This window comes from Olea europaea, unplaced genomic scaffold (assembly GCF_002742605.1).
Source record: "Olea europaea var. sylvestris unplaced genomic scaffold, O_europaea_v1 scaffold703, whole genome shotgun sequence".
Classification (NCBI taxonomy): Eukaryota; Viridiplantae; Streptophyta; class Magnoliopsida; order Lamiales; family Oleaceae; genus Olea; species Olea europaea.
This window is the reverse complement of record NW_019265425.1, coordinates 111060-137433: the sequence shown is the minus strand read 5'-3', so window position 1 is coordinate 137433 and position 26374 is coordinate 111060. Positions and strand designations below refer to the sequence as shown.

At 34.4% G+C, this 26374-nt stretch overlaps 2 protein-coding genes across 2 annotated transcripts; one reads left to right on the top strand and one right to left on the bottom strand.

Moving 5' to 3' along the window:
- Nucleotides 1-12873: 12873 nt before the first annotated feature.
- On the bottom strand, nt 12874-13978 carry LOC111390663 (formin-like protein 20). The gene is made up of 2 exons (XM_023015723.1): nt 13964-13978; nt 12874-13870 (listed from the first exon to the last, which is right to left on the bottom strand). Exons 1-2 carry the CDS (start codon nt 13976-13978, stop codon nt 13070-13072), a joined length of 816 nt encoding a protein of 271 aa, XP_022871491.1. The 3' UTR covers nt 12874-13069.
- Nucleotides 13979-20428: 6450 nt separating this feature from the next.
- Nucleotides 20429-25861, top strand: LOC111390669. The gene is made up of 4 exons (XM_023015732.1): nt 20429-21019; nt 21466-21581; nt 24095-24338; nt 24424-25861. The coding sequence occupies exons 1-4, from the start codon at nt 20663-20665 to the stop codon at nt 25663-25665; spliced, it is 1959 nt and encodes a 652-aa protein (XP_022871500.1). The 5' UTR covers nt 20429-20662; the 3' UTR covers nt 25666-25861.
- The last annotated feature ends 513 nt before the right edge of the window (nt 25862-26374 follow it).

Here is a 26374-nt window from a genome sequence, read left to right as displayed (position 1 = left end):
GAAGGGAAAAAAACCAAAAAAAAGGCCAAGATTCATGCATGCACGCAAATTTTCAACTTAGAATAGGAAAACTGATCTTGATAGGTTGATAGTGATAAATAATAATAAATTAAAAAAATCACTCTTTATAAGTTTTATTCTTAAAAAATCTACATCAAGCCTCTAAATTGAGATGCCAAAATAGGGCTACAATTTTTGTCAATATTCAGCACAAGTAGTATAGGGAGGTGCCAAAATAGAGCTACAAGTGGCCTACCCTAAAATCTTCACAGAGATACACAGCCCAAGAAAGAAGAAGGGAAAAAAACAAAAAAAAAGGCCAAGATTCATGCATGCACGCAAATTTTCAACTTAGAATAGGAAAACTGATCTTGATAGGTTGATAGTGATAAACTGGTACAAAATGACAAGCTGCCTGCTTATCCATATTGAGATAGGATTACACTGCATGCATTGAATTGAAATATGGAACCTTTATTTTTACACTTTTACTGTTTATACGCCTAGAAAATATGACTTATTTTCTTATGAAGCTCTTGTCGGCATTGGTTTTTAACGATAAAAATTCAGCTCGACACACGACGCAATTTTTTTCTAGTGAATATTGATAAATATAACCCTTGTTTGAGCCCTATCTTTTCATTAAAATACACTTTCTAATAGGGATTTGAACTCATTTCAATCGTACATTTTTTAATAAAATAATATTATACGTAAACCCAAAATTATTTATTATTTTTTAACAACATATTCTTCATCATAACATCATTGCAAAATGCAATTTGAGGGGGAAAAAATGGGGCTCAAACAAGCCCATAATGTTCAATCATGTAATAATTAACTTCTTTTTGAATAATGGCAACTTCTTGGTGTTATTGTAATGTACTCACCATTACATTCAAATATTCCACTGGATAATTTTATTAAATAAATACTATATTTTATATTTACCAATTTGTATTTGTTATATTATAAAAAATTTGCAATTGGAATTTTTCATAAGTAACTTTAAATGGACTTCCACTCTTAAAACCCATTGAAGCTATTAGTAGTTGGCAACCAATAACCAACATGTAGTACCATTATTGGCTAGGGACGATGTAAGAATGTGTATGAAAAATGCTTTTAGAATCTTGTATAGTACTACACGAATAAGTCTTTTGAGAGAGCTGAAAATCTTTGATATCTCGTCAAATCAGTTCTATAGTGAATTGAATAATCCTGTTTTTTCATATATAATGTCACTTGTAGTTTAGGCTCCGTTTGTTTCCCATTTTTGTTAAAATGAGAATAAAAAATATAGTCGTTACGGACTCCACACGAGATAGAAATTCAAATTTGGTGACTGGATGTGATGGATAACGATCAAATTTTTCATTTAAATGCGAAAAGAATGGGTAACAAACAGGAGCTTAGTATTTGGGTCTTTCCAATTACTAGAAATAGTTGATGTGCTAGGGTATCAAATTTAGTGGGTAAATAACCATAAGAACTATCAAACAAGAATAACAAATCTTGTCTTGTTATGAAATAACAAAAGTTGTACGTATGATATATTTGATATAATGGATTGAAGAACAAATTTCTGTCCCACTTATAATGATGGTTGTTATCCATTTCCACAAGTCAATATGTGCCTTTGTGCTGTGAAACGTAAGTTCAATGTCTACACTATTTCATACTCGAAATTGGGAACCTTTTATCTTAATACATTAATGCAACAACGAAACTTAGCCTTAAGCATAACTTAGTCTGCTTTATAAAGAATAGATGAATAAAATTTTCTCTTTCCAATTAACAATTAAAATTTTTTAAATAAGAAAGTTTAATTATATAAACTTGAAACTTTCCTCTGAGTGCTCTCTTAATGCTTTGTATTAACTTGTACAATCTAGTTTGTCTTCAATTGCAATGAACCAACTCCAATTAGGCTCAAATTCTCTCTTTTTGATCCAAATACCTCCAAGTCCAAATTTTACCTACAATGATAATATATACTCTAGATTAAGTACATCTATGCTCCATCAAAAATATAAATCAAATTTATAAGCACCTAAAAATTTAAACTATTAGAGATAAATTATATGTATTCATTTAAATTGTGTGTCCATACTCTCTCACATACACATCAAGCTGGCAGATTTAGTTTTTGATCCAAAAGTTTGACGTGCACGCAATGTTTATTAATTATTATTGACAAGACTTGAACTCAAAATTTTAATCTTGCTTTAATATTATACAAGATGCATACCTCGAATAAACTCTCATGTCCGAGTCCTAGAGAGGGTATAAGATGCAATACATATTTGCAAGATAAAATGAAGATAAGATATGACCTATCTATTGTTCAATGCATGCTTGAGAAGATAAAACAGATTCTTTTATGATTATAAATATACCCTTCATCATGTCAATGGGATCTTTCTCAAAGAGCCAAACAACATAAGGCCTGTGGATTAAATAGATTTTTTATTGAAAAACCCCTCTTTAATTTTCTTGATGTATTGATCACATACACCTCCTCTTTTGAGGGAGAGAAGTACAATGGACTGCATCATTTGTGTTTCCACAATGTCAATTATGGTCATCAAAAATTAGTTAAAAAGAAGAAAATCATTGAATTTGGGAATAGAATACTTATATATTAGGTGGAGTTGTGGAGCACAAACATAAGCATATTTATTTTTGGTGTAATATTCTCCTCCATTGAGGTTCACTCCCACCATTTTAAAAGGTGATTGGTTGAAATTTTAGAACATTTTCAACGGTGGATATATTATGAAACAAATGATTGTACAATGAAGAATGATGTGGGCATATGTCAAAAGCTACTTCGATGCTTGCTTATAGTTGTGGAGCACAAACATAAGCTCTATATCCCAAAGTAAGTGATTTCTCAATATAAATTTGAGCACTAGTATACTACAACAAAAATGTCTTCTAGAAACATGTAAAAAGCGACATTTATTAAATAAATATTGCTAAAAGGTCTATTGCAACATTCTAATAAGTGAATGTTGCCACGGTGTTAATAATTGAAATTTAGCAACATTTTTTTAAGTGAATGTTGCTAATGTCGTTTTTTTTTTTTTTTTTTTTTTTTAACTTTTTTCAAAAGTTTTTTTAAAAAATGCGAATTAATTTAAAATATATAAAAATGACCAATGACAACATTTGCAAAACGTTGCCAAAACCAAAGGATAAGAGAAGATAATGCTCAAAAAGCATTGCAAAAAAAGTTAACAGCAATGTTTAGAAAACCTTGCAAAAACAGTAACAGCAACACTGAAAAACACTGCAAGACGTTAATGACAATGCTAAAAAAAGTTGCAAAAAAAGTTAAAAACAACGTCCAAAAAATATTGAAAAAAAGTTAACGATAACGTCTAAAAAGTGTTGCAAAAAATCTTTTGGAACACTTTTTGAACGATGCAAAAGATAGCCTTTTGCAACTGTTAATAAACGTTGCAGTATATCTTCCTTCAACGGCAACATCGATCCCCATTACTCACACTAAAACGCTGCAAATGACAGCAGCAAAAGCCTTTTTTTGGTGCAATGGCAATTTAGTTTAAAGAGCTTATTTACTTATCATAATTGTGATGAGATTACATATTGATTATTTCCATTAAAGTCCAATGTGCATAAGGATGAAGATATGATTGTGGACAAATCAATCATTTTACATTAAACTCCAATTAGGGTAATAGTAAAGATACATTGTTGGACTTATTAATCTCAGGGTGTTTAGGAGACAAGTAAAAATATTATGCCATGTAAGCATGAGCGTGATGCAAATGGAGTATGTGCAAATAAAGTTGAAGTTACCATTCATAATTTGTGGCCAAGCTTGATTATCATGTTGTTTAGTGGTTCTCGATATGGCTTGTTTCTTTTATTATTAGTATACAAGCCCAAAACTATTGACTTATACCCAAAAGTACAAGAGTTGATTGGGTTAAGTTTGATATAAAAGGATCAATTGAATTCCCACCATTAGTGATAAAACGATAATAATTATTTTCACGTTATTAAGTATCCTATATATTTGAGAGTGAATCAAGAAATCCATTGTCATCAAAATTGGTGATGAGAACAACTTAATAACAATTGCATTATTATAGACATAACCCCTGTTTGGTAAAAATTATACTCAAATTTTCAATAAATTTTGATAAAAATTGTAAATCCCATGAAATGTGTGAAAATTAATTGTTATGCTTGACTTAGATTCTAATCAGAATTCTTAATGGTACCAAACAAGAGCTTAATATATAATATATGAATACGATTATAATAAACAAAGGGTGGCCTTAAGATAAACTTAGATCAGTCATTTTTTTTTACCCATCTCTATTTATTGAATATTTGTTAAATTGTTGCTGAAATATCACCATTTTTAGCCTTGAGTGTTTGGATGTGAAACATATGCCTTACAACACACATAAATTAGCTCATTAGAAATCTACACAAACTAATCCACAGGATTAAAACCTCTTAATTCTGACTTTTTATTAGCTCACATGGGTTAAAGAAATTGCACAAATTCGTGAAAGATATTTGACCCGTAGAGTTCTCACTTCCTCTTCAAGGAGTATTTCTAACCTTGTATGTATGTATAGCAAAAGTGTAAGGACCCCCTCCCCACTCCCCATCCCAAAACACTCGGCACATGTTTGGCTAATATTTATAAATGGTCAAATCACTTTTTATTTACATATTTCGTAAAAATTACAATAACTATTTAATTATCAATCACTTATTTCTATTTAATTGTAATTTAAATTGTTTATACACTTCTCAAACAAACTATTTGGTATATTACATTCTGAGCCTCAATCGCACATCGACTAACCCAACTTTCCATTCAGTTTGAGTGGTTACGAGCTTAACCCACCCCAAAAAATAACCATAAATTCCTCTCTACCGTGTAGTCATGATCTTAAACCAAAATATCAATCTTTTTAGAAAAACTACGCTTCCCCTCTACACTGAAAAGCAACGACAGGCTGTCAACACCGATACGTTTCCAACACGTCAATGCGAGTCGAAGTTCCTTGTGTTGTGTCGGAGATGAAGAAGAAGATGGCGATGATGGATTTTGAAGAACAAAGAAGAAACAAACTTGTGAAGAAGGAATAAGAAAGAAGAAATAAAAAGACAGCTGGCTGGAAAAGAAAAGTTTATTTATAGGGTCCAACAAGATTGAATGCATTTTGTAAAAATTTGTTTTTGTAGCGTATATTTAATTTACATTCTTCTTTTCAATTTTATTCATTAACAAAACAAAATGGAAAATTTTATGTGAACTAATTTTTTACCATTTCGCCCTCCATTAAAAATCAAACTTAGTTATATATAGATGCAATAAAAAATTACTTTAGATTATTAAATTAAAATAAGTTAAAAATAATATTTTAAAAATGTGTCGGAACATTTTCAAAAAATCGCGTGTCGATATGTATCGTATCGATGCTTCTTAGCCTCTACAAGAAAAGTTGAGCTCAAACACCTTTTGTTCAACTCAAATTGGTTTCTAGTTCACCCTTTTAGTCACCAAACAAAGGCACCAAGCGTACTAACACCTTTAGAGGTTCCACTGCAGTGTATAGCAATCATTCTGGTCTTCATAAGCAGTTCAAAGAGAAGGGGAAAAAACATGGAGCTATATTCAAACAAATGGTTCCACAAGGCAATGCATTCAATTAATAAATACCAATTTCAACGATAAATTCGAAGAACAGACTGCACCTAAAAATTTAATGCAGACGCTTGATCCCAGTAGCCACAGAGCATCACCTCAAAAACAAATGAGAAGCTTCTAGTTGAATCTTTTGTAAAAACAAAGCAAAGAACGTGTAAGGACACTATAAAGCAGGCAAGAGGTTAACAATATCAACACTGTAGGCTACAAAAGGATATGATCTTCTCCCAACTGATACACAGATCACATTAATCACTCAGTAAACTGTCCATTTCCAGGGAAAAAGAAAAGGCATATTATTGACGTAGAGCCTCGAGTGCTTCCATTGCGAAGTAGCACAGTGTCAGTGATGTTGGATAAGTAACCAATCATAAAAGCAAAAAGGATTCTGAATTCCTGCCTACATCTAGAAATATATGCTAAATCCACTAAAACATTAACAGAGCAATACCGCGATCATTTAACGTTATCTAACTTGTTCGGATTTTTGTTTTAAAAAATAAAGTATTAACTGGCATAAACTTTTTACAAAAGGCGTACTTCCATTTTCAACATCCTTATAAAACATTTTAGTTCTCTTAGCTGGGTTTTACCATACAACAATACAGAGCAAATACTTATCATGAAGACCCACCAGTTCCACTCCTACACCGAGGTTTATACCCAGAATCCTTAGTATCAGAATTCTTATTCCATTGTCATTAAAATATCGAAAGTCTCTTCACCCTCAAGTTGATTCAATTAAGTGAATTGAAAATTATCAACCTTCCATGTCAATCTAGGAAGCACCCACATGCCGCAGAAGCTGGCATGTAAATGCCCAACGTGCACTGGAAGAGATATGTCAGGTTCCCTCCTTCAACGTAATTTGACTACATACACTTGTAGAGATTTCTCAATTGCGAAATGCATCAAAGCCTTGGGTACTAAGAAACAACAAGATGAGTTATAAGTAGTCAACTAATTCACATCGAGATCATGAATGTTAGAATCCATATTATGAAATGAGAAATGGCTTTTGCTAATTCGTCGGCAAATGGGAGGTGAAATTGAAATGGGAGAAACTAAAAAGAAACTGAAGAATTAAAATATCCAAGGGAGAAACATCACCTCCAAATAGCTAAAGGAGAAAAGGGGGCTGGTTGGAATAGGAAATGTGTGCTCGTGCATGAAAGTTGGCCAAAGAATTCAATTATCCAACTAAACTACCTGCGAAAAAACTTCTTTCACATTGTATGGGTGCGGATTTGCCATTCACTTCACCTTCAAAAAATTTCATTGAATTCATCAACTACTACTATCATCCTTTTGAATGATTATAATCTAGACGTCTTCGGAATACATGCCAAAACATAAGATAAGACTCAATGAAGGGAGGACACGATTTTCATAATGCAACTAAGACTTTTTCATATGCAAGAGTTGTGGCACATATGTTAAAGTTACCCGGCTGTTGGGGGTTTGCCCAAAGGTAACTATGAAAGATATAAGTAAAATACAAACGTTATAAGGTGCAGCTAAGTTGATAAATAAAAATTATGAGCCAAAAGGTCGGCACTCCCATCGAGCAAATGAGGAGGACTAGAGAAACTGAAAAAGCTTTAAATATAACAACACATACTAAATTCGATTCCAAAATTTCTAAGTAATGTTTATTCACCTGTTTTCCTTTCCACACTAATTGTTACACTCTTTTTGCCAATAATCCCTTGTTAAGATATTTTCTCTGGCTAGGAAAGAACAACACAAACATGGAGACAGAAAGTGATCTTTCAAAAAAGTAAGACATGACATGTTAATTAAAATATATATATATTTTTTTTAATAATTTCAGTATAAAGCAAATGGAACATGGTTCACTAGTCGCATCAAAGTGTGAAAAATGTAAAACAAAATTAACATTTCATTATACATTATTTATATGAAGTTCAACAAAATAAATTCTATCATCCATGATCCATCTTCAATTGTCCTTTCAACAAGTTCATTTTTGTCATCAGTTACCATTGCTACTAATTTTGGTATAAAGATAATTTAACTTCAAGCACGCCACCATCTAAAAATGGGATCAAATATATTGCCACCTATCTCCACATTTTAGACTCTCCTAATAAATATCGTCGACTCCTTAACAAGATCCAGAGATTGCTATGAACAAATACCAAATTCTAGCAACGCAATTCATTTGAGAGCACAAAAAAGAATAAGTACTTTAATTCCCCTCACAGCATGAGAAAGAAAATGGTTGCACCAATAACTTCAGGGTTAATATTTTAAGTATGGTGCATAAGCACCACAGATGACCCACCAAGTCTTTGGATTTTCATATGGTAATCATCATGGATAGAGTAAGAGTGCACACAAGTCTTTCGCCAAAGGCGAGAATTTAGTGTGCTCTATATTCAATTTAGTGCACTCGTCTATCTTTTAAGGCATTCCACTATTTCTAGTGAAATCTTACTCAAAAGGAACTCGAGTGATTATGTCCTTCCTCACTATTGTATCTAAACAATACAGAAATGAAGATTAGATTAGTAACAAAGTAGTAATAGTAAATAATACAAAAATGTGAATAAAGAATAAACACGTGATTTAGAAATGAGCTTAGAATTAAAGAATGGGCCAAGCAATGGAGCTTTATTATTAATCCAATTATCAAAAGTACATATGTGAACAACATAAAATGTGATACCGATTTTTGACACTTCTTTTGCACATTTAGAGATCATTCCTTTCACTTTCTCTATCATTGTAACATGTTATACATCAAGTAAAGACGGCATTTATTTGTAAAAAGGTTAACACATCTCATAATACTCTCTTTTTCCAAAAACATGTCCTTAACACATTAATACATTATCTTCTTCATATTGAAAGAGGATAGCATAAAAATCGCACCATTTTTTGAATAAGATAACCATTTATCACTTGTGAATATAGATTGGAGACCACCCTTAATAAGCTCAAATCTTTTAAACATAACAACAGCAAATTGCGTTTCTACTATAGAGAGCAACATTACACAAACTTGTATGATCATTTCATCATCATAAAGACGAGTGATCGAGTTGCATTCCTCAATCGTAATACGGTTATTCTCATCCTCGCTTCACAAATATACTTTAAAGCTAGATGCATTTTGGGAAGTGTTTATAATGGTAACTTATATATAGATAGAAATGAGTAGTGGATATGTGAGTAGTAATTGTAGATCCCTCGAAATGTGTGAATAAAAGCGACTTAGGTGTTTATAAACAATTTATGATCATTAGCCAAAACGTAGTGCTGCACAACACATGGTGTCCAAAAAGTGACAAAATTCCTCTTCAATTATTCTATTCCCCGCTTGTACTAATACATAGTCCAAATTTATGAAATTGACATCGGGCAACGGTAACATAGGAGTATCATCTCAATACTAACCTGAAAATCTAGAATAATCAAAATTTAAAATATATGAGGAAATAAATAATTGAAGCACAATTTTGACACTTTTGGATAGCATGTGAGTTGGTTACTAAATCTCACTCTGAAAAATATTTCCAGCTAAAAAATTTAAGAATGACCAAGTTAATAATGAAGAATACAATTTGATCGCTAGTTTGAATAATATTATAATTCCAAAATACTTACAATAGTTCGCTACATGAGACTTGCATTTAGTAAATTTATGCTATTGAAGTTTTCTATAGCAGAAACACAATTTGCTTCTCTTATGATGCTCAAAAGATTTAAACTTGTCAAAAATGTTATTGAAGTTAAGGTTATAAGTCATAACTAGTCATCCTATCGAGGAGATGACATGTGAAAGGAAAATTGTCAAATAAAAAGTAGTTAATGATCTTTGGTAAGACTCCATGCATTGTTAAACTCTGTATTACTAATGAAAATCAACTTCACTTAGTTTATAACATGTGAAATACAATAAGACTGATAAAAATAGAGATAGTGAAAGCAAAGATCTACAAGCACAATGGAAAGCACCAACCATAGCTTTCATCATTTCACGATGTCATTCAAAACACATTTGTTTGGCTCATTCTTTAAATCCATGGTCATTTTAAATCGTATATTCATTCTTTACTTATATTTTCAAACTTTGTTTCTTATTAATTTATTTATCATTTTTTTTTTCTCTCTCTCTATACCAGACTACATATATGCATGGTGAGGATGCCACTACAATCACAGTATGAAGATTTAGAAATTTGACAAGAAGAATGAAGAACCTCAAGATATACCAGTCAAATGAAGAGCGCATTGAAGCAAATGAGGAGTACAACTGATTCTCCATTTTTGGACACGAATTTAGGCCATTTTGCTTTTAGCATTGAAGTTACTGGTGCAACCATCTTCTCCATCGTGTTCTGAGTGAAACTAGAGTATTTGTTTCTTTTTTATTTCTCTTAAAAGGAATAAGGTAGCTCCAACACATACAGAGGATTTAGTAGCAATCTTTTTTTTATACAAAATGGTAAACGGTATTCAAAAAGAGAGATTGAAATGAATGTTATTAGTAAGGTTATATTTGATTAATTCTAAAGACGTTTTTGTACTTGAAGTTGCTAATTTATCTCTAGATGAACCATTGTTGGAAGGAAAAGTATCTACCATAGAAAGAGATGAGATCTTGGCAACTGAAGATGATATGATTAATTATTATTTTTAGCTTCGCGATGACAAAATATGTATGAACTTAACGTCAAGTTTATTTTATATTTAGTATACACTTTGATGCAACAAGTATCTGATGTTTTATTAACCCTGAGGGAAAGCTCAGTGGTCAAACTTTGGATTTGCTCCCCAATGATCACCATTTCGAGTCCCCTCAGAGCTACTGATGTAAGTACTCGGATGTAAACTTCAAAGTCCCATGGGATTAGGTGATGTGCGCCTAAACTGACTCGAACACCCATAGTCATAAAAAATAAAAATAAAAATTAAAGAAGTATATGATGTTTTATTTGCTACACAACGAAAATTAAAGGTATATGAAATAAAAATAATTTTAGTTATTACTTTAACCAACATGTAGTGTAATATTTTTTTGAAAATTGCTTTGCAACATGTTTGTGAATTTTCTTGCACATCTCATATCCATGTCGCATGCGTCCTATACTTCAACTTTGGGTGCATAGATAAAATGTACCATCATTAAGCAAATTTTTTAGATAATGCTCACGATCCAAATTCAATTGCATCATGATCAAATACATTACTACAAATATCTAAGGGTTATTTTTCAAATTTAAATAAAAAAAATGGAGATCCACAATGAAATTAGATGAAAAAGGTTCTTTCGTATACTTATAAGTCACTTGAGAATGTAGTTGTCGATATGTTAGTCTTAATGAGTTATTGGCTCCACCTATTATCTCCTACAAGATGATGTTGGCATCACCACATTCCATGTCATTATTGGTGATGGAGTTTCCCTTGAATTGATTCTATGAATTGTAAATTTTTATAAAAATTGCATTTTAGGGATAAAGTTTCACTAGCTGCCTTAGGCTAAAAGGTTTTTGCGTTAAGGTTGATGCACATGGGATTGGCATCTTGAAAAGGTTGCCTTTGACATGCTTGATATAGGAATGAACTAATGATAGACACAACAAGTACAGTGGTAGCATTATTGCATTAGAGAGAGGTGGTTGGTCTTGTCCAATTACAATTAAAACAAGGGTACGAAGATGATATTTAAACATTCCCAAGGAAAAAATTCACTACTCAACCCACTGGTTCTTAACACCTATCTATGTGACAGTTACAACGGGACTAAATAGCATTACTCTAAAAGTCATGAAGGGAAAGGAAGGCGGGCTTTGGAAGTCTGCTACAGCGTGGTGGTCTCAACGAATGCCATCTATGGGTGTTTAAGGGAGTGATACAAAATAATGTTACTAATCATGGGCTTATATTGTAATTGTTGAAAGAAATGAAAAGGGAAGAGAAATTTATACACGACCTATTGATTTGTTGAATGTTGCTCCTAGATTGAAGATAAGAAATATAGATCTAGCAAAAACTTGGCAAGCTTCTATTGGAACCTTATTTATTAACATCGAGCAACCATATTGACATGAAACAAGCTAATTACCAACCTGACCTTTGACTACGACAGTGATCCCATTAGACTACGTTATTATTATTAGCTCAACAAAGTTTAACCAATTAAATAATGAATCCTCTGCGAGAAAGGAACAATATGAAAACTAATTGGTAAATTTACATCTAACAAGACCTAAATGAATGTGGTGGCTCTAATAGCTTATTAAAACTGCAAGATATTAAGACTACATAACATGTTCAACAAGCACGAACTCACAAACGTCGTAAGATTAATAGGAGCATCTTATCAGTTTTGAAATGAATTAAAGAAAGGTATTCAAACCCACTGTCAGGAAAATGTCAATAAAGCTCCATAAAACTTAGCTAAGCTTCAGCATTTTTTACATTTATCAACAGAGATGATACTAAATACAAAAATTATGACAAGGTACAAAGGTAGTGCCCAATATCATACTCCTAGAAATATTTTAGCACAGAATTGGTAACAATCCAAAAAAACAGCATCACTAAGAAACTCACATCATCATGTCCACATGGAAATAAATCTCAAAAATCACAATTATTATACTATCTGCTAAGAGTATTAGTAGATTACGTTCCTAAGTTTCTATGCATGACCTTGGTAGGCTTTTAATTCCAATTATTATCATACAACTCGTACTCTGATAAGCTTATCCAAGCACATAGAAATCGCATTTACCCAAGCATCTAAAGACTGAAATTATTTCAGAGGATAGCACCCAGCAACCTCATAAGCCATGCTACGAACTCCAACATGAACCGGAATAGTAGCATACCATTTATGAAAATATGACTCATCCAGGAGTGCAATTAATATGAAACCATATTCTTTCTTTGTGAAAAAAATTCTAATTGCTTGAACTTTCATGTTAAGTCAAAGGTACTCAAGTAAAAGCCGCACAATTAGCGTAATTTAGACAAGACGACTTACTATCTACACAACTTGCAAAAACAAAATTTATAACTATTTTGCAGTTCTCCGGTTCTCCTTCCTTCCTCATGCTTGTGAAGCATAAATAAACTAAAATACGACTCAACAGGGAAAAAAATAAAAATCAACGAGTTTAATTATATTGAAATTGAAGGCAAGAAACTTCATAACCAGATTTTTATTTCTGAAACGTAGAATTCATTATATATGGGAACAGTTTCTCACTGAATAAACTCCACTTAAACTCAAGGTTAGATCCAACACACGCAGCACACTATATATACATATTTTATCACGAAATTATAGATTAACACAAACTTATTAGCCATTAATAAAATCTTACGTCAATAATCAGTGCGATAGTCACTGTACTGGTCATCTCTAGAAGCCATGTCGTTCTCAACTCTTTCTGCTATCTTCTCTTCCTCGTATTTTATCCCTTCTTCCAGTGCCAGCCCTCCGAGTGCTCCAGCCACAGCTCCAACTGCCAATCCTGTACCCATTCCCATTCCAAATTTTCCAGTCCCTCGTTTCTGGTGATCATAAGATGCATAATCCACAGGGGCACTCGGCCCTGGTCCACCATAGTTAGACTGCCTCTCAAAATACGACCGAGGAGGAGGTGGTGGTGGCACCTGCGAGTAGTAACCAGGGTGGTAGCCTGAATAGGGATCAGAGTACGTAGTGTATGAGAAAGATTGAGGTGCAGGAGGTGGTGGTGGAGATGGCATAGACGGCGGCGGGTGAACCATGGGAAGGCTTGAATAAGGAGCAGGAGAGTATCCTCTGTAGTCGCGTCCGGGGTAAGTCGGCAAAGGAGGGGGAGGTGCAGTAGAGTACATATAGCTGGGTGGAGGAGCAGTAAGGTAATTTTCAATGGGGCGTTCACGGAGAGACAATTTCAATCGGATCTTCCCGTGTGGACGACCCGAGGGTCGTTTAAGCTCAAAAGACTTGACTGGAGTAATTGACTCGTTTGAGTAGACCAGGAGATCCCTGAGTTCGATTCGGAGGGTGCCAACCAAGGGTTTCGAAGTCTCCGAGGGTCGGGAGTGGAAGATCTCCAATGTGAGCAGAGAATCTCTAGGAGGAAGAGAGAGCGGCAAAAACGTATTTTTATTGGATCCACGATTTTTATCAACATTTCAATCACACCTTTTTCATTAACTAATGTCGAAACTACAAAAGTCATAAAAAATTACTGTTTTGAGGATAAATAAAAACCTAAATTCCAATACCAACTTTTTCCCCATTGCAGTTACAAATAAACTATTGCTATTACAGCATTATCATAGTTATGATTAGTTTAACTTATACTGTTTAATCTTTGTGGAAATGGGTTAAAATAGAACTTCTACGTTCGGAATTTACTATAAAATGTGATAACGCTTTTGACAGTACCAATTCTTTTAGCAGGCTGGAGTAATTTATCATTAAGTAAAAAGAGGAAGCCATCAGATAGTCTACAACTTTACCAATGTGGGTGAGAGGGTGGATCGAATTTACAGGGTTACAGAGCCAAAAATGGAACTGTCTGACAAAAGAAGTTTTTCAGGATGAGAATAGTGTGAATAGTTGAGTGAATGTAATAAAATGCCTAATAGGATACCCAAGGAAATTAGGGTTCAATGTCCAAGAGTTAATGGTGCCACAAATGTTACTAGAGAATTGCTGGTATTGATGGTGGAATCTACAAGGGGTTCAAGAATTGAGCGGGACTTGAGTTTTGCAGCTATTTGGGATTTTAGTATTTATATCTTTATATGGCAATGCAGTCCAACAATGTGGTGGCGTTGAAAAAAAATGCTCAGATCAGGAGAGGCAAAGATGATGATGGGAAAATGGTAACAGTATCCACAACATCAGCAATTCGATGAGATGGATGGGTTTTGTGTGGTTGAAGGGGAAATTTGCAGCTGCAAACGTGATAATTTACTTTGAAGAAAGCCAGTTGAATTAGAGTGATAATTAAGAAGGTATTTGGTGAGGATTAAAATTAGATTTTTAGTAAGGTCTTGTTTGAACCCCTTTTTTTGGGAAGAATGAATTTTTGAATAGTGTATTGATGGAAAACGTGTGGTTAAAAAATAACGAAAAATTTTTGATTTGCGTGTAATATTATTTTATTGAAAAATGTGTAGTTGAAACACTATTAAAAAATGTATTTTTCCAAAGGAATGAAGCTCAAACAAGGGCTAAATTGTGGTAGAAATTTTTGAAATGTGTAGTAAAAAAGTTGTAGAACGAATGTGAGATGTGATTAATATTGATTGTTTGACTTTGACTTAAATTAAAATCAGATTTTAATCCAAAAGAAACAAACACTGAATTTTGTCGTGGTGCTGGTGGTGAGAAAGGGAATTTTTTTTTATGTTGATCATTAATTTGGGGGTTCATTTGTGCTTTTTGAAAATTTTGGGACTCAATTGAAAGTTAGTTCTTTATTTTATTTATTCCTATTTAAAATAAAATAGTATATTCGTTATTTCACGAGATATTATTTAGAAAAATGAGGTCTTTCGCACGTTAAAGGTTACATAGAGGAGTTTTCGGCCAATTTGAAAATGGTGAGGATATTTGGCAATAGGTCCATACGATGGAATTATTTCACCAATAAACAAAAAGACTTTTAGGGCCTGTTTGAGCCATATTATTTAAAAAAAATGCATTGTTAAACAGTGATTTAACATCATTTTAACCATATATTATTCAATAAAATAATATTACATGCAAATCAAAAAAATTTCATTATTTTGTAACCAAACATTTTCCATCAATACACTATTCAAAAATACATTATTACTAAAATAATGTGGTCAAACACCCTCTTATTTACTTTTTCATCATATTTCATGAATTTTACTAGCTTTTATCAATTTTAAGCAATATCGTACGCACTGTAAGAAAATTCATGAGTTAAAATGAATTTTTTAATGTATTTTATCTCTAGTTATGTTTTTTAAATTATCTCATCTGTAATACAAACTTCCTATCCGTTTCTTGAATTTTCATAGAGTTAGTTGTTAAAGAAACCAAGCCTCGGGCGTATAAGAAATTTAATAAATTTCGATAAAAGTCGTTGAATTTATAAATAAAAAAATTACGAAATTTCATAAAATATGTTAAAGATAAACTTTAAAAATATAAGGGCTGTTCTCTTTGATGTTTTCGGGCCGTTTTCTGTTTTCGATTTTCCAAAACGGTGAAAACTCGTTTTTGAAAAAAAAAAATTGTGAAGAAAACACAAAATGACCAAAATGTCGTTTTGGGTGTTTTCTGTACAAAACACGTAAAAAATGGAAAATGCAGAAAACAACCTTTTCCATTTCTTCTCCACTGTGCGTGAGAGAACCATGAAAGAACAACAATTTCTCCACCACTTCTACCTCAACAATCAACCACCACCGCTGCTTCTTCCTCAACAATCGAACCCCCTCACACCGCCACTACCAGTTACGATTTTGGGCATAAATTCATCAAGGTGCGCTCATAAATTCATCAAGTTCTAGGCAAAATTGGGGTTGACCCATGGCTAAACAAGGTGCGCCAGGTGAAGAGGAGTTCAACACACGTGGTCCGCGACCATGGGTCCAGCGGACGGAGTCAAAATTTGCAAAATTCGGATTCTGTAAATCGGGCTTCGCGACGACCAATATGTCTGGGTTTAATTCGATTGTTGGATTGTTGTTTCTAGTAAATTGGGGCCATGGTTAGGGTCAGTTTGTGGTGGGCAATCGACCGGTGGTGGGCTCTGATCAATTTGGCGGTCGGAGGTGGAGTTTCCGACAATTTTCAGATTTCCGAGTAGGCTACTTTGTGGATGGATTCTGGGCAAATTTAATGGAGTTATAGGAAGATGTTGGTTGATAATTGAAGAAGAGGTTAAAGGCTTTTCGATGGTACCAATATCTGGTGGTGGTCTTGGTGGCCAACGTCACCGGAAATTTGATACATGATGGTGACGGGTGAAGGGTGGATTGGTGGTGGAGATGGGAATTGAAATAGGCTTGGGGTTTGGCAGGATAATGAACAAGTTTTCGAGTTTTATGTTTTGGGAAATATTTTTTCAAAACAACAAAAAGAACATGTTTTCAACAATTTTAATAACAATACTCAAAATACGAAACTTAAAATGAAACTCAAAACTCGAACAAAAAGATAATAGTTCCTAAATTTTTAAAAGTGGGAGCGTAGCCAAAATGAACAGCACAGTTATGGGTCCCTTCCAGCTGGCATAGAGAATGATAAACAATTGACACGAGTTTAAAATATTGGAACGCACCAATCTCTTTACATGGTCGGTTTTTGAAAGATTGATGTTAATTGGTCGTTGCCTCTGAGCCACACAGTCACTAATCAGTCATCGTAAAGAAGACTTTATAGCTAGTTTCTCTCTCTCTCAAATAATACCCTAAAAAGGTATGTTCAATATATATGCACACACAAATGATTAAACGGTGGGTCCATTTTGTACCATTTTTCCGAGACATTACGTACAAGACTCACTTTCGAAGGCATAATCATTTATTCAAGCTTGAAAATGGCGTAGTAAAGCAACAGATTGATATATCAAAAAATAATTGAATTTTTTGTTTCAATTTTTAAAATTAACAATTAATGTTGGTCACATATTTTGTTTATTTTCGTTAATGAGGCTAGACATGAGTTGATTTCAATTCAAATAAGAGCCGGTTTTAACTAAATTAAGGATTCAATCTTCAATGTGGCTAGAAAGTCATGGTTCATTCTTCAATCAATTAAAATACATCCTATATTTATGGGAGAACGTGACAATTATTTACTTTCACATGAACAATTGTTTGTAAATAAAACTTAGAGCATTACTCATATTTTGGGGTGTGTAAATGTAAATTTAATTCTCTCGAGATTGATCTACTCAAATATGAATAAATTATGATTATTTCTAAAATAAATCCAATAAAAATTTTAAATGCAACATTAGTGTTCATGTTGCGGAAGCTCTCTCAAAAGGATTTTCAAACGGTGGTTTTTCAGGCTCAGTCCAACGTACTTTTCTCTACCAACAATTAATCCAAACGGCTCCAAACCACAACCAATTGATTCACCTTGATTGCTATACAATCTTACCCACGTAGAACAAGAAAAGGATGATGATTTATGGTCACAAAAGTTAGGAGAAGACACCACAAAGGTATACTATGAAAGAACCATCAATTGCACACGTTATACAAGCGTTCTGGACACTTCTGGACACCTTTTTCTCACATAAAAGGGGGGCAGCCGGGATTCACTAGTTTCTTCTCTCAAAATCACACAACCATCATATCAAAAGAGGCTAGGGTTATATTCATATATATACTCTAGGGTTAGGCTTTAAGTTGGGCCATTAAAGAGGGAAACAGGCCAAGATTCAAGCCATCCATAAGGAATACAGTTGGGCCGAGTGTAGCTCATGGACTTGATTGTTGGACTTATTTCATTCATCGGCCTATGCCTATGAAATAATATTAACCCACGTTAACATCATAGCTCGAGATTTATTGGGTATCAAAAACCCAACACCATTCCTTGCGATGAATCACCGTTTGAAGAAATTCTACGATACCTGGACAGCACAGAATCGAGTCATCATAATTCGGCCCGATTAATGAGCTTCGAGGATTTCCAGAGGAACTGCTATGTCGGAATCAGAAGCAACATTGGGTTCTGGGTCGAGTTACGGCCGCTTTTATATTTTGATAAGTTTATATGCTAAATCGACTTCAACAAATTCCTCTGAATTTGACTGGGGCAACTCGTCCGAATTAGCTCACCTACAGAGCCTAAATTAGCAAATACTATCGTGCCCAGCATGGGATTGGGATGATTTATTTTTTCTCTTTTCGCTGTGTTCTAGTATACCTTTGTGGCCATAAATCATCATCATTTTCTTGTCCTACGTGGGTAAGATTGTATAGCAACTAAGGTGAATCAATTGGTTGTGGTTTGGAGCAGTTTGGATTGGTTGTTAGTAAAGAAAGGTACGTTGGACTGAGCCTGAAAAACCACCGTTTGAAAATCCTTTTGAGAGAGCTTCCGCAACAATTGGTATCAGAGTTTCAAGGTGAAGGTTTTGGCTCGTGAAATCTACCAGAAATTGTCCAGAAAATAGGCAGAAACGCAGCAGAAATCAGATCGAAGAAGCTGTCCAAAAACTGTTTAAATCAGTCTTCGTTTTTCGCATTTTCTGATCAATCCAGAAGGAGTTTGGGGAAACGGAGACCACTGGCGTGACGTGCAGGAGGAGGGGAACCCTGCAAGCCTGCGCGTGTTGGACGACAACGGCGCGTGTGGTGGCGCGTGAGGACCACGCGCAGAGGGAAGAGACAGCGCGTGCGGGCGCGTGAAACGTTTTCTAGCGACGGTCTCTTCAGGTAGTTTGTTCCTTATATTATTTCTGACATTTTTCGTATTGAAAGTTTTCTGTTTCAGGGTACGCAAAAGAATCTGGACAGCGTTGTTCTTCGGACGTTCGGGACTCAATCGTGATTTTTTTGGTTGCTGCAGTTTCCAGAGACTTTAAGACGAATAGTGGTGGTCCTAAAGTGATAAATTCGCAACTCTCATAATTTACGGACTCAGATAGTCCACTCTGGTATATTGGCTTAACTTAGTTTTAAATTTCAGCATTAGCAGATCATCGTGTGGGGTGATCGTTAGGATTGGGAGTTGTCATTGCTTGACAACCATTGCTTGTGCTAGAAAATTTAGGACAACCATTGCTTGAACTAGAAAATTTATGAATTATTTGCTCTGTTTTTGAATTGTTGAGTTTTGATTGCAAGTTGGTAGAGAAAGGTACGTTGGACCAAATCTGGAAAACCACCGTTTGAAGATCTTTTGAGAGAGTTTCCGCAACAGTTCACTTTATCACTGTCGAAGGATTAATGACAATATGATATGGAATAATTGTAAAAGAACTTTTTTTGGCCCAAAGAGATTTTTTTAGAGTAGATATTGTGAAAAGTGAATTTTTGAAAAAATGTATAGTTAAAAGATAAGGAAAAAAAATTTGAATCTACGTATAAAATTATTTTATGTGATTGAAAATAATTTTGAGCCTTTTTTATTAAAAAGTAAAAAAAGAAAAGGGGAACCAAAATATACAAAAGTTTGATAATATAGCCATGCAAAAATAATATTTATCTTTATTCAATAATGAAATATATATTTTTAAGAATAATGTTATTTACAGTCGCTCACTATTATAATTGTCATATATTGTAGACATGTGACGATTAGTAATTTAATATATTAATGTAATAATTTTTTATTATTTTATATATTAAATCGTAATTACCACATATATGTCATATAGGACGATTGAAAAATAAACGATTTCAAATAGCATTATTTTTTTCAATGTCAACAACAATGTTGATTATTAAAGTGGGTCCTAATTGTACCCCTACCAGAAAGCAACCCAAAGTGGGCCAGATGAAAAAATTGCTGAGGATCCAACTGTGTCGTGGCGTGGCAATCTGAGCGACACAGCTGTTGGCCCAATGGTCCCTCACTGGGGCCCACTAGGATGTAAAGCTGACGTGTTAAAAACCCGCATCGCAATTATTGTCAGATACTTTCCGGACTTCAAAGCTACAATATACCCTTATTCAATATCATCTTTCAAGTCCGCGGTATCTCCGTCTGCTATATAAATATATCTGCTGGGCCACCCAAGTCACATTTTCGCCCTGACGAAATCGTGTTGGGGATTTGACAAAAAAAAACAAAATATTGTTGTACAATTCGAATTTTCATTAATTCTATTAGTCATTATTTCTTTGAAGATTTTGTGATTGATTTACGTTTGTGAATTGAATTTTTCAACGGTTTGATAAATTTTTAGACGAGATAAATTGGGGATCTTTTTGTGTAATAACTCAATTTACGTCGATTCAGTTTAAGATTTAAAAATGGCTAATTCTGAAAAGCAAGAATCGAGAAACAATGGCCAGATCGAAGATGTAAACCGTGTGGATCAAGAGACTAACGGCGAGGATTCAATCAACGATTCATGGGACGGTACAGAGATCTCATCCGCTGAGAATCCTTCGATTATGCAGAGGTTGACGGAGATTCTTGTGGAGGATGATGACGGCGATCTGCTGCTACAGCAGAGCGGTCGGGGGGATGGATTTTTGCAGTGGCTTCAGGCTCTAGATATGCAGGTTTTGGGTGCCTGTCGCACGGACGAAAGGTTGAAGCCCTTGCTGAAACTCAATTTATCCAACGGCGCGGCTGAGGATTGTTTGCTGGCTTACCTTAATCAGGTATAAGTGATCAAATGAAAATCTGGGCCCTTGTATGTACTGGTTATAATAAATTCTGTATGGAGGGTAGAATTTATGGTTCTGAAATGTTATCGGTGAAATATCTATTCAAATTTAGACAGATTTTTCTATTTCAATTTCCTAGCCCCAATCGACTTTATTTATATAGCGATTCACTTATTCTCGAGTTCTGAAGATGTTTACTTATTCTATTACTTTGTGGGATGAAAGAAATTGAACTTCGATAAATAATTTCTACAAAGGTATTTGGTTTTTTTGCATTTCTCAATTTGGTTGGCTAGGAAAGATATATTTGATTTGGATAATTTTAATTAGTCTTTATAATATATACTTGTGCTTCAATTATAAATGGAGAAGGCTGTGTACATAATTCCCTTTCATTTTCTATTATCAACTCAACTGACTTCTATCTGATAATGAAATAGCACTTTGAGCCATCAGAAGTGGGTATGCTGGCAAGGTGTTTGTGCATGCCACTTGTTTCTATCCGCGCTGGGAAGATCACCAAGCAAGGGAGCCTCTTATGTCCAACACCCATAAGGTAGTTCTCTTCATTTTGTAACTGAAACTACTGTTGCACGTGGAAAATGATTTTTTCCTTTGTTATAGTATCTACTGCTTTGTTGTTGAAGTAATTATTTTTGTTGAGTGAACTAACCAGGGACTGGGATCTTTGAGAGACAAATTTGGGTTTTAAGTTTTTAGGGGGTTGGTTTGGAATATGTACAAATTCGGGCTAGAGAAAAAAATTAGATTACTTTGAAGCCTGAAAGTTAATTATATGGTGTGTGGGATAGATCCTTGTTGTTAGACTTACACCTTTGAGTACATCTGCTTTTTAATTATCTACCTTTCTGGGAACATAATTTTTTTCATAGGTGATCAAATTTTGTCTTCTAATTTCAAATAGTGTGACGGAGAAGTTTAAAAATAGATTCAAAACAGAAGTGATTGTATTTAATAGCTCGCTGAAGATAATAAATTTCAAAATTGTTTAGATTGTCTTTATTTGTTCTTTTCAATTATCTTCGGACCAAAAATTTGATAATGTTGACTGTCACATGGAATAGTGAATGAAATAGTTTGGCCTTTGTCGACTGGAAAGGTTGGCAAAATGCCAGAGCAAAAACTGCGTCAAGGAAATTAAATTTGATTATTAGTAAAATGACATATTTGTACGAGCTAATTTCAGTTGATGAGTTAACGCCAAGGATTCTTTATTTTCTCCTCTGAGCCTACTTGGTTGCATTTAGTTAATGATTACTAGTATTTGTATTGTGTTTCAAATGTGGAGTGGCTGTCCCATACAGGCAGTTGGTTTAATTATTGCTTGTGATTCAAAATTTTGTGTGATTTCATGTAATTGGAGATATGATTTAGATTTCTCGTGTAATAATTTCCTTGCATGTAATTAATGCTATTTTCTATTGTTTAGAACTTTATACTGCAATATTTCCTTGTCCATTGTTTTATTTATTCATGAAAATTACTTTACTATGTCAACTATAATATGAATGTCAGATTCTATTTTGACTGCTGGATTAATGATGACATAATGGATTGTATTATCATCTTTAACCCCTATAGTCATTTAGGTTTTATTTTTATTATTATTATTATTACTATGTCTTGTTTTAACCATCTATTGATCAGCACTAAATGGTGGATTTTGTCTTAGACCACTGCACCTGGACATGAGACTTCATAGTGAAATGAGCTCCAGTGTTTGGCACCAGTTCTTGTTTATATGTTAGTTTATGTTCATTTACTGATTTGCAATGCATTTTAGCCTTTCCCTTCTTCATGATATATGTCATAGAAATTAGTTAGTATAAGTGACAATTTGATGTGGGTTAATTTTGTTGTATATAGCCCTTGTTTGAGTCCCGTTATTTTCATCAAAATACATTTTTCAACAGTGGATTGACCCCATTTCAACCTCACATTCTTCATTAAAATAATATTACACATAAATTTGAAATTTTTTTTTATTGATTAATCACACATTTCCCATTAATACATTATTCAAAAATGTATTTTTGGGTAAGAATGAGGCTCAAACAAGGGCATAATATTATCACATCTTATTCTTGATGACTGCTAGATGTTACAGGGTCATGTATTTTTAGCTTCTTAATGGTGATTATGTTCAGCCTTCCAAGTGAAAATGTCTTTTGACTTGTAGGTAAATTGGGCGTTACTTTATGATCTCTGAATTAAGAAGAAGTAAAGGTAGTTTCATGATCCTATGTTAATGATGTACCTTACATTTTCTTGTTCGGATCAAATGAATGCTATGTGGAAGAAGCTTCATTGTTTATCTTGTCCTGGATTTGCTTTATAACATTGTCGTAATATTTTTGTTGTCCTTCTGCCTCCTACCATGTGGTGATGACTCGCTAGTTTGGTCAGATCATTTTGAATATTTTACTTGCTATATGTATTGAATTAAGAATCGACTTCTATGACTATTTTTCTTTTTTTGGTCGGTATATTTTTTGAGTATTGAGCTCACTAGAGTGTCTTGTTATTAGCTGCTTTTGTTAGATGATGTTATTTTACTTGCAACTTGTGATACATATGATTTCTCTTCTTCCTGTGGACACGTCCCCAATTAAATCCTTGTGATAGGTTAAAATTATCTTCAGATATGATGCGGGTAAATTGGGAAAAATACTTGGCGTAAATAGAAGGAAAAGAAACGAGTCTACGAGAACTGAGTGTTGAGTGGGATGGGGCTAAACAGTGTACTAATTCTAAATTTACCTCCTAATGATTGAAATATAATATAGAGGCATGAAAAATAATCAAGGTAAAGTGTGTCTGATCAGGTATAAATTGAATTTCATGCATTGCAAGAAAATGGAGTAGATTGTTTTTTAAGGCTTAGCTATTTGGTTGGTGTTTTAACCATCATTGTTCCATATGTCTGTTAGTCTGGGTCTTTGTTACAAAGATCGGCTGCCAAATATGTGACATAATTTCATTTCCTTGAAATCTTTCGGGAGTATTTCACTCACAATTGCTTTTTGACCTCGTTTGTCATTTGAACAGAGGGAATTTAAATCTCACACTTTTACCAACTTTGGACTTGCGCATCTCATTTGATGGGGACGATGGCCATATGGAGAGTGTGGCAACATTGAGCACAGATGCTCAATGTTCAGCTGTAGAAATTGGAGAAATGTCAGCAGATAAGACTGGACGATCTTTCTTGATCAAGATCCCTGATGGTGAGATTTTCTATTTTTGGTGCTCTGAGAAGTCTAAGCTTCTGGGGAATGAATTGCTCAGAAAGGTATGATCAGTGTAATAATTCGTATAATGTGTACATAATTTTCATTGTATTATTTTTAAAGTTCTCATTTTCTGTCCTGGTGTAGATGAAGGATTTACTAACGAGGAAACCATCATTAGCTGAATTAACTGGAATTAATGATTCACGCTTCAACTGTTTTACAAGTCATCTTCGAGCTTATCTTGCTGGATCAATGATGGCTGGTGCTCTAGCTTGTTCGGTTCTACCAGCTACCCCTTCTCCAGATAACTCAGTTGATTCTTCTGAATCTAATTGTGCTGAATCTTCATTAGAATCTATGAAGACTTCACGATTTGGGGTCTATGGAAGTCAAGGAACAAAGCCAAATCCCGTCTATCAGGCTAGCCTTAGTCCTATAGCCAGTTCTTTTGAAGACAAGACTTCATTGAGTGGTTTTGCCTGGGAGAAACTGAGTCGACGTGAAGAGATATGCATGTCAAGTGTTGACAACCCAGATGTTGTTTCACCAAGTTTTGTTGAGCCAACTAGTTCAAATTGCTTTGAGAAGAACGAGCTTTCAGAAGCAACTGGAACTAAACTGCTTCCTCCACTGAATTTTTTAGATGCTCTTGGGAACTCCATAGACCTTCCTTTCTGGGGGCTGGAAACTCAAATTCCTTCACATTCAATGGGTGAATCATTAACTCTACCACCACTTTCTTCTCTTCTAGCAACTGCCAGGCAATCTAGTCGTTTGACGTCAAAAATGCCCCTTAATCTTGACCATGTCCCCCCTGTGGATTTTCCTCCCCTCCTGCCTGAGCCGTTGGTCAGGTTGCCCCTGCCCCTGCCCCTGCCCCTGCCCCTGCCCATTCCAACATCACAGCAGATTGTGACCTTCTCGCCTTTAACATGTGACCCAATTGTTCATGTCCCGATTATTGAAGTTTGCTCCTCCGGCCAAGGGTATTTGGTCAGTGCAGGCCCTACGATTTCGACGACTATTCCATCATTAGGCTCAGATCTTGTGAAGCCTCTGATTCCAGATGTAGAATCAGTGGTCGAAAAAGGTGCTAGGGAGACACTTCGCTTGCTCATCAGTTGTTCCAACCAGCCTAATTCGCAGCTGCTTGATGCATTTCCCTCTGTGCTGACCAGCAGCGGTCATAAGCAAAACATACTCGCCGTCAGCAATAGCATCACAGCTATGGGCATTGTTCCATTCTTGGAGAAGTCTTTGGAAAGTAGCATTGGCAAAGGATGCATTAGTAGAGATGATTCGGTTGATCAAACAGAAAAGCCTGCTGGTTTTGGGCCGTCTTTTTTAGAAGATTATTGCTCTAACTCGAGAGATTTAAGTGACTGATTGAGAAACATGGTTTCTTCGACCAGTTTGTAGATTCAGTTTTATGATGGAAATGTAGATATTGAGTTGTACTTTCGCGCCCAGAATTGTAATTAGCCTCAGTATGTATCAACTCATTTCCTTCTTTTCTTTTTTGGCTTTGAAGAAAGTGGGGAAACTTTGTTTTTGTCTTTAAGCATCTTCATTTCATTTGGTAGTACGTATGCTATCTGGTGTTTCACAGTATTTGGTCCGCAAACCTTTTGGACCATACAATTTATAAAGGTTAAATTAGTCTATTTATCGCTGGGGGGTTGATGACACAGTTAAGCTTTAAAATGAATGCTAAACTGTTGTATTAATTGATATTATTACGAATTGTAGATCTATCCATTGCCAATTCGACCAGCAAAATTTTGAAGCTAATTTTAGGCTTCTCAAAGTGTCCCTAGAAACTAGTTTGATTGTTGGGTAAGGCTTACTATTTATACAAAAAGATAGAAATAAGTGGCTAATTAAGAATCCTTGGAAATTTGTGATAAAACGTGACTTCGAGTGTTTACAAACACAAGTTACGTTGGTAAATATGAAACTATTGCTTTATCTTCCACTAATAGAGAAAAGATTGTTAGCAAATCAATGCCTCATGGGGTGGTCGAGTTGGTGGAGTCCGTCGCATAGGGTTTGTTTAGTGCGGTTTATCTAGCTGGCGTGATTTGCAAGTTATTGC

What these genes read in the sequence shown, in the direction of transcription:
- LOC111390669 (XM_023015732.1), top strand. Translation starts at nt 20,663, where the DNA reads ATGGCTAATTCTGAAAAGCAAGAATCGAGAAACAATGGCCAGATCGAA. An exon ending in TTATGTCCAACACCCATAAG is followed by an intron (nt 21,582 to 24,094) that starts GTAGTTCTCTTC and finishes TCATTTGAACAG; the next exon opens with AGGGAATTTAAATCTCACAC. An exon ending in GGAATGAATTGCTCAGAAAG is followed by an intron (nt 24,339 to 24,423) that starts GTATGATCAGTG and finishes GTCCTGGTGTAG; the next exon opens with ATGAAGGATTTACTAACGAG.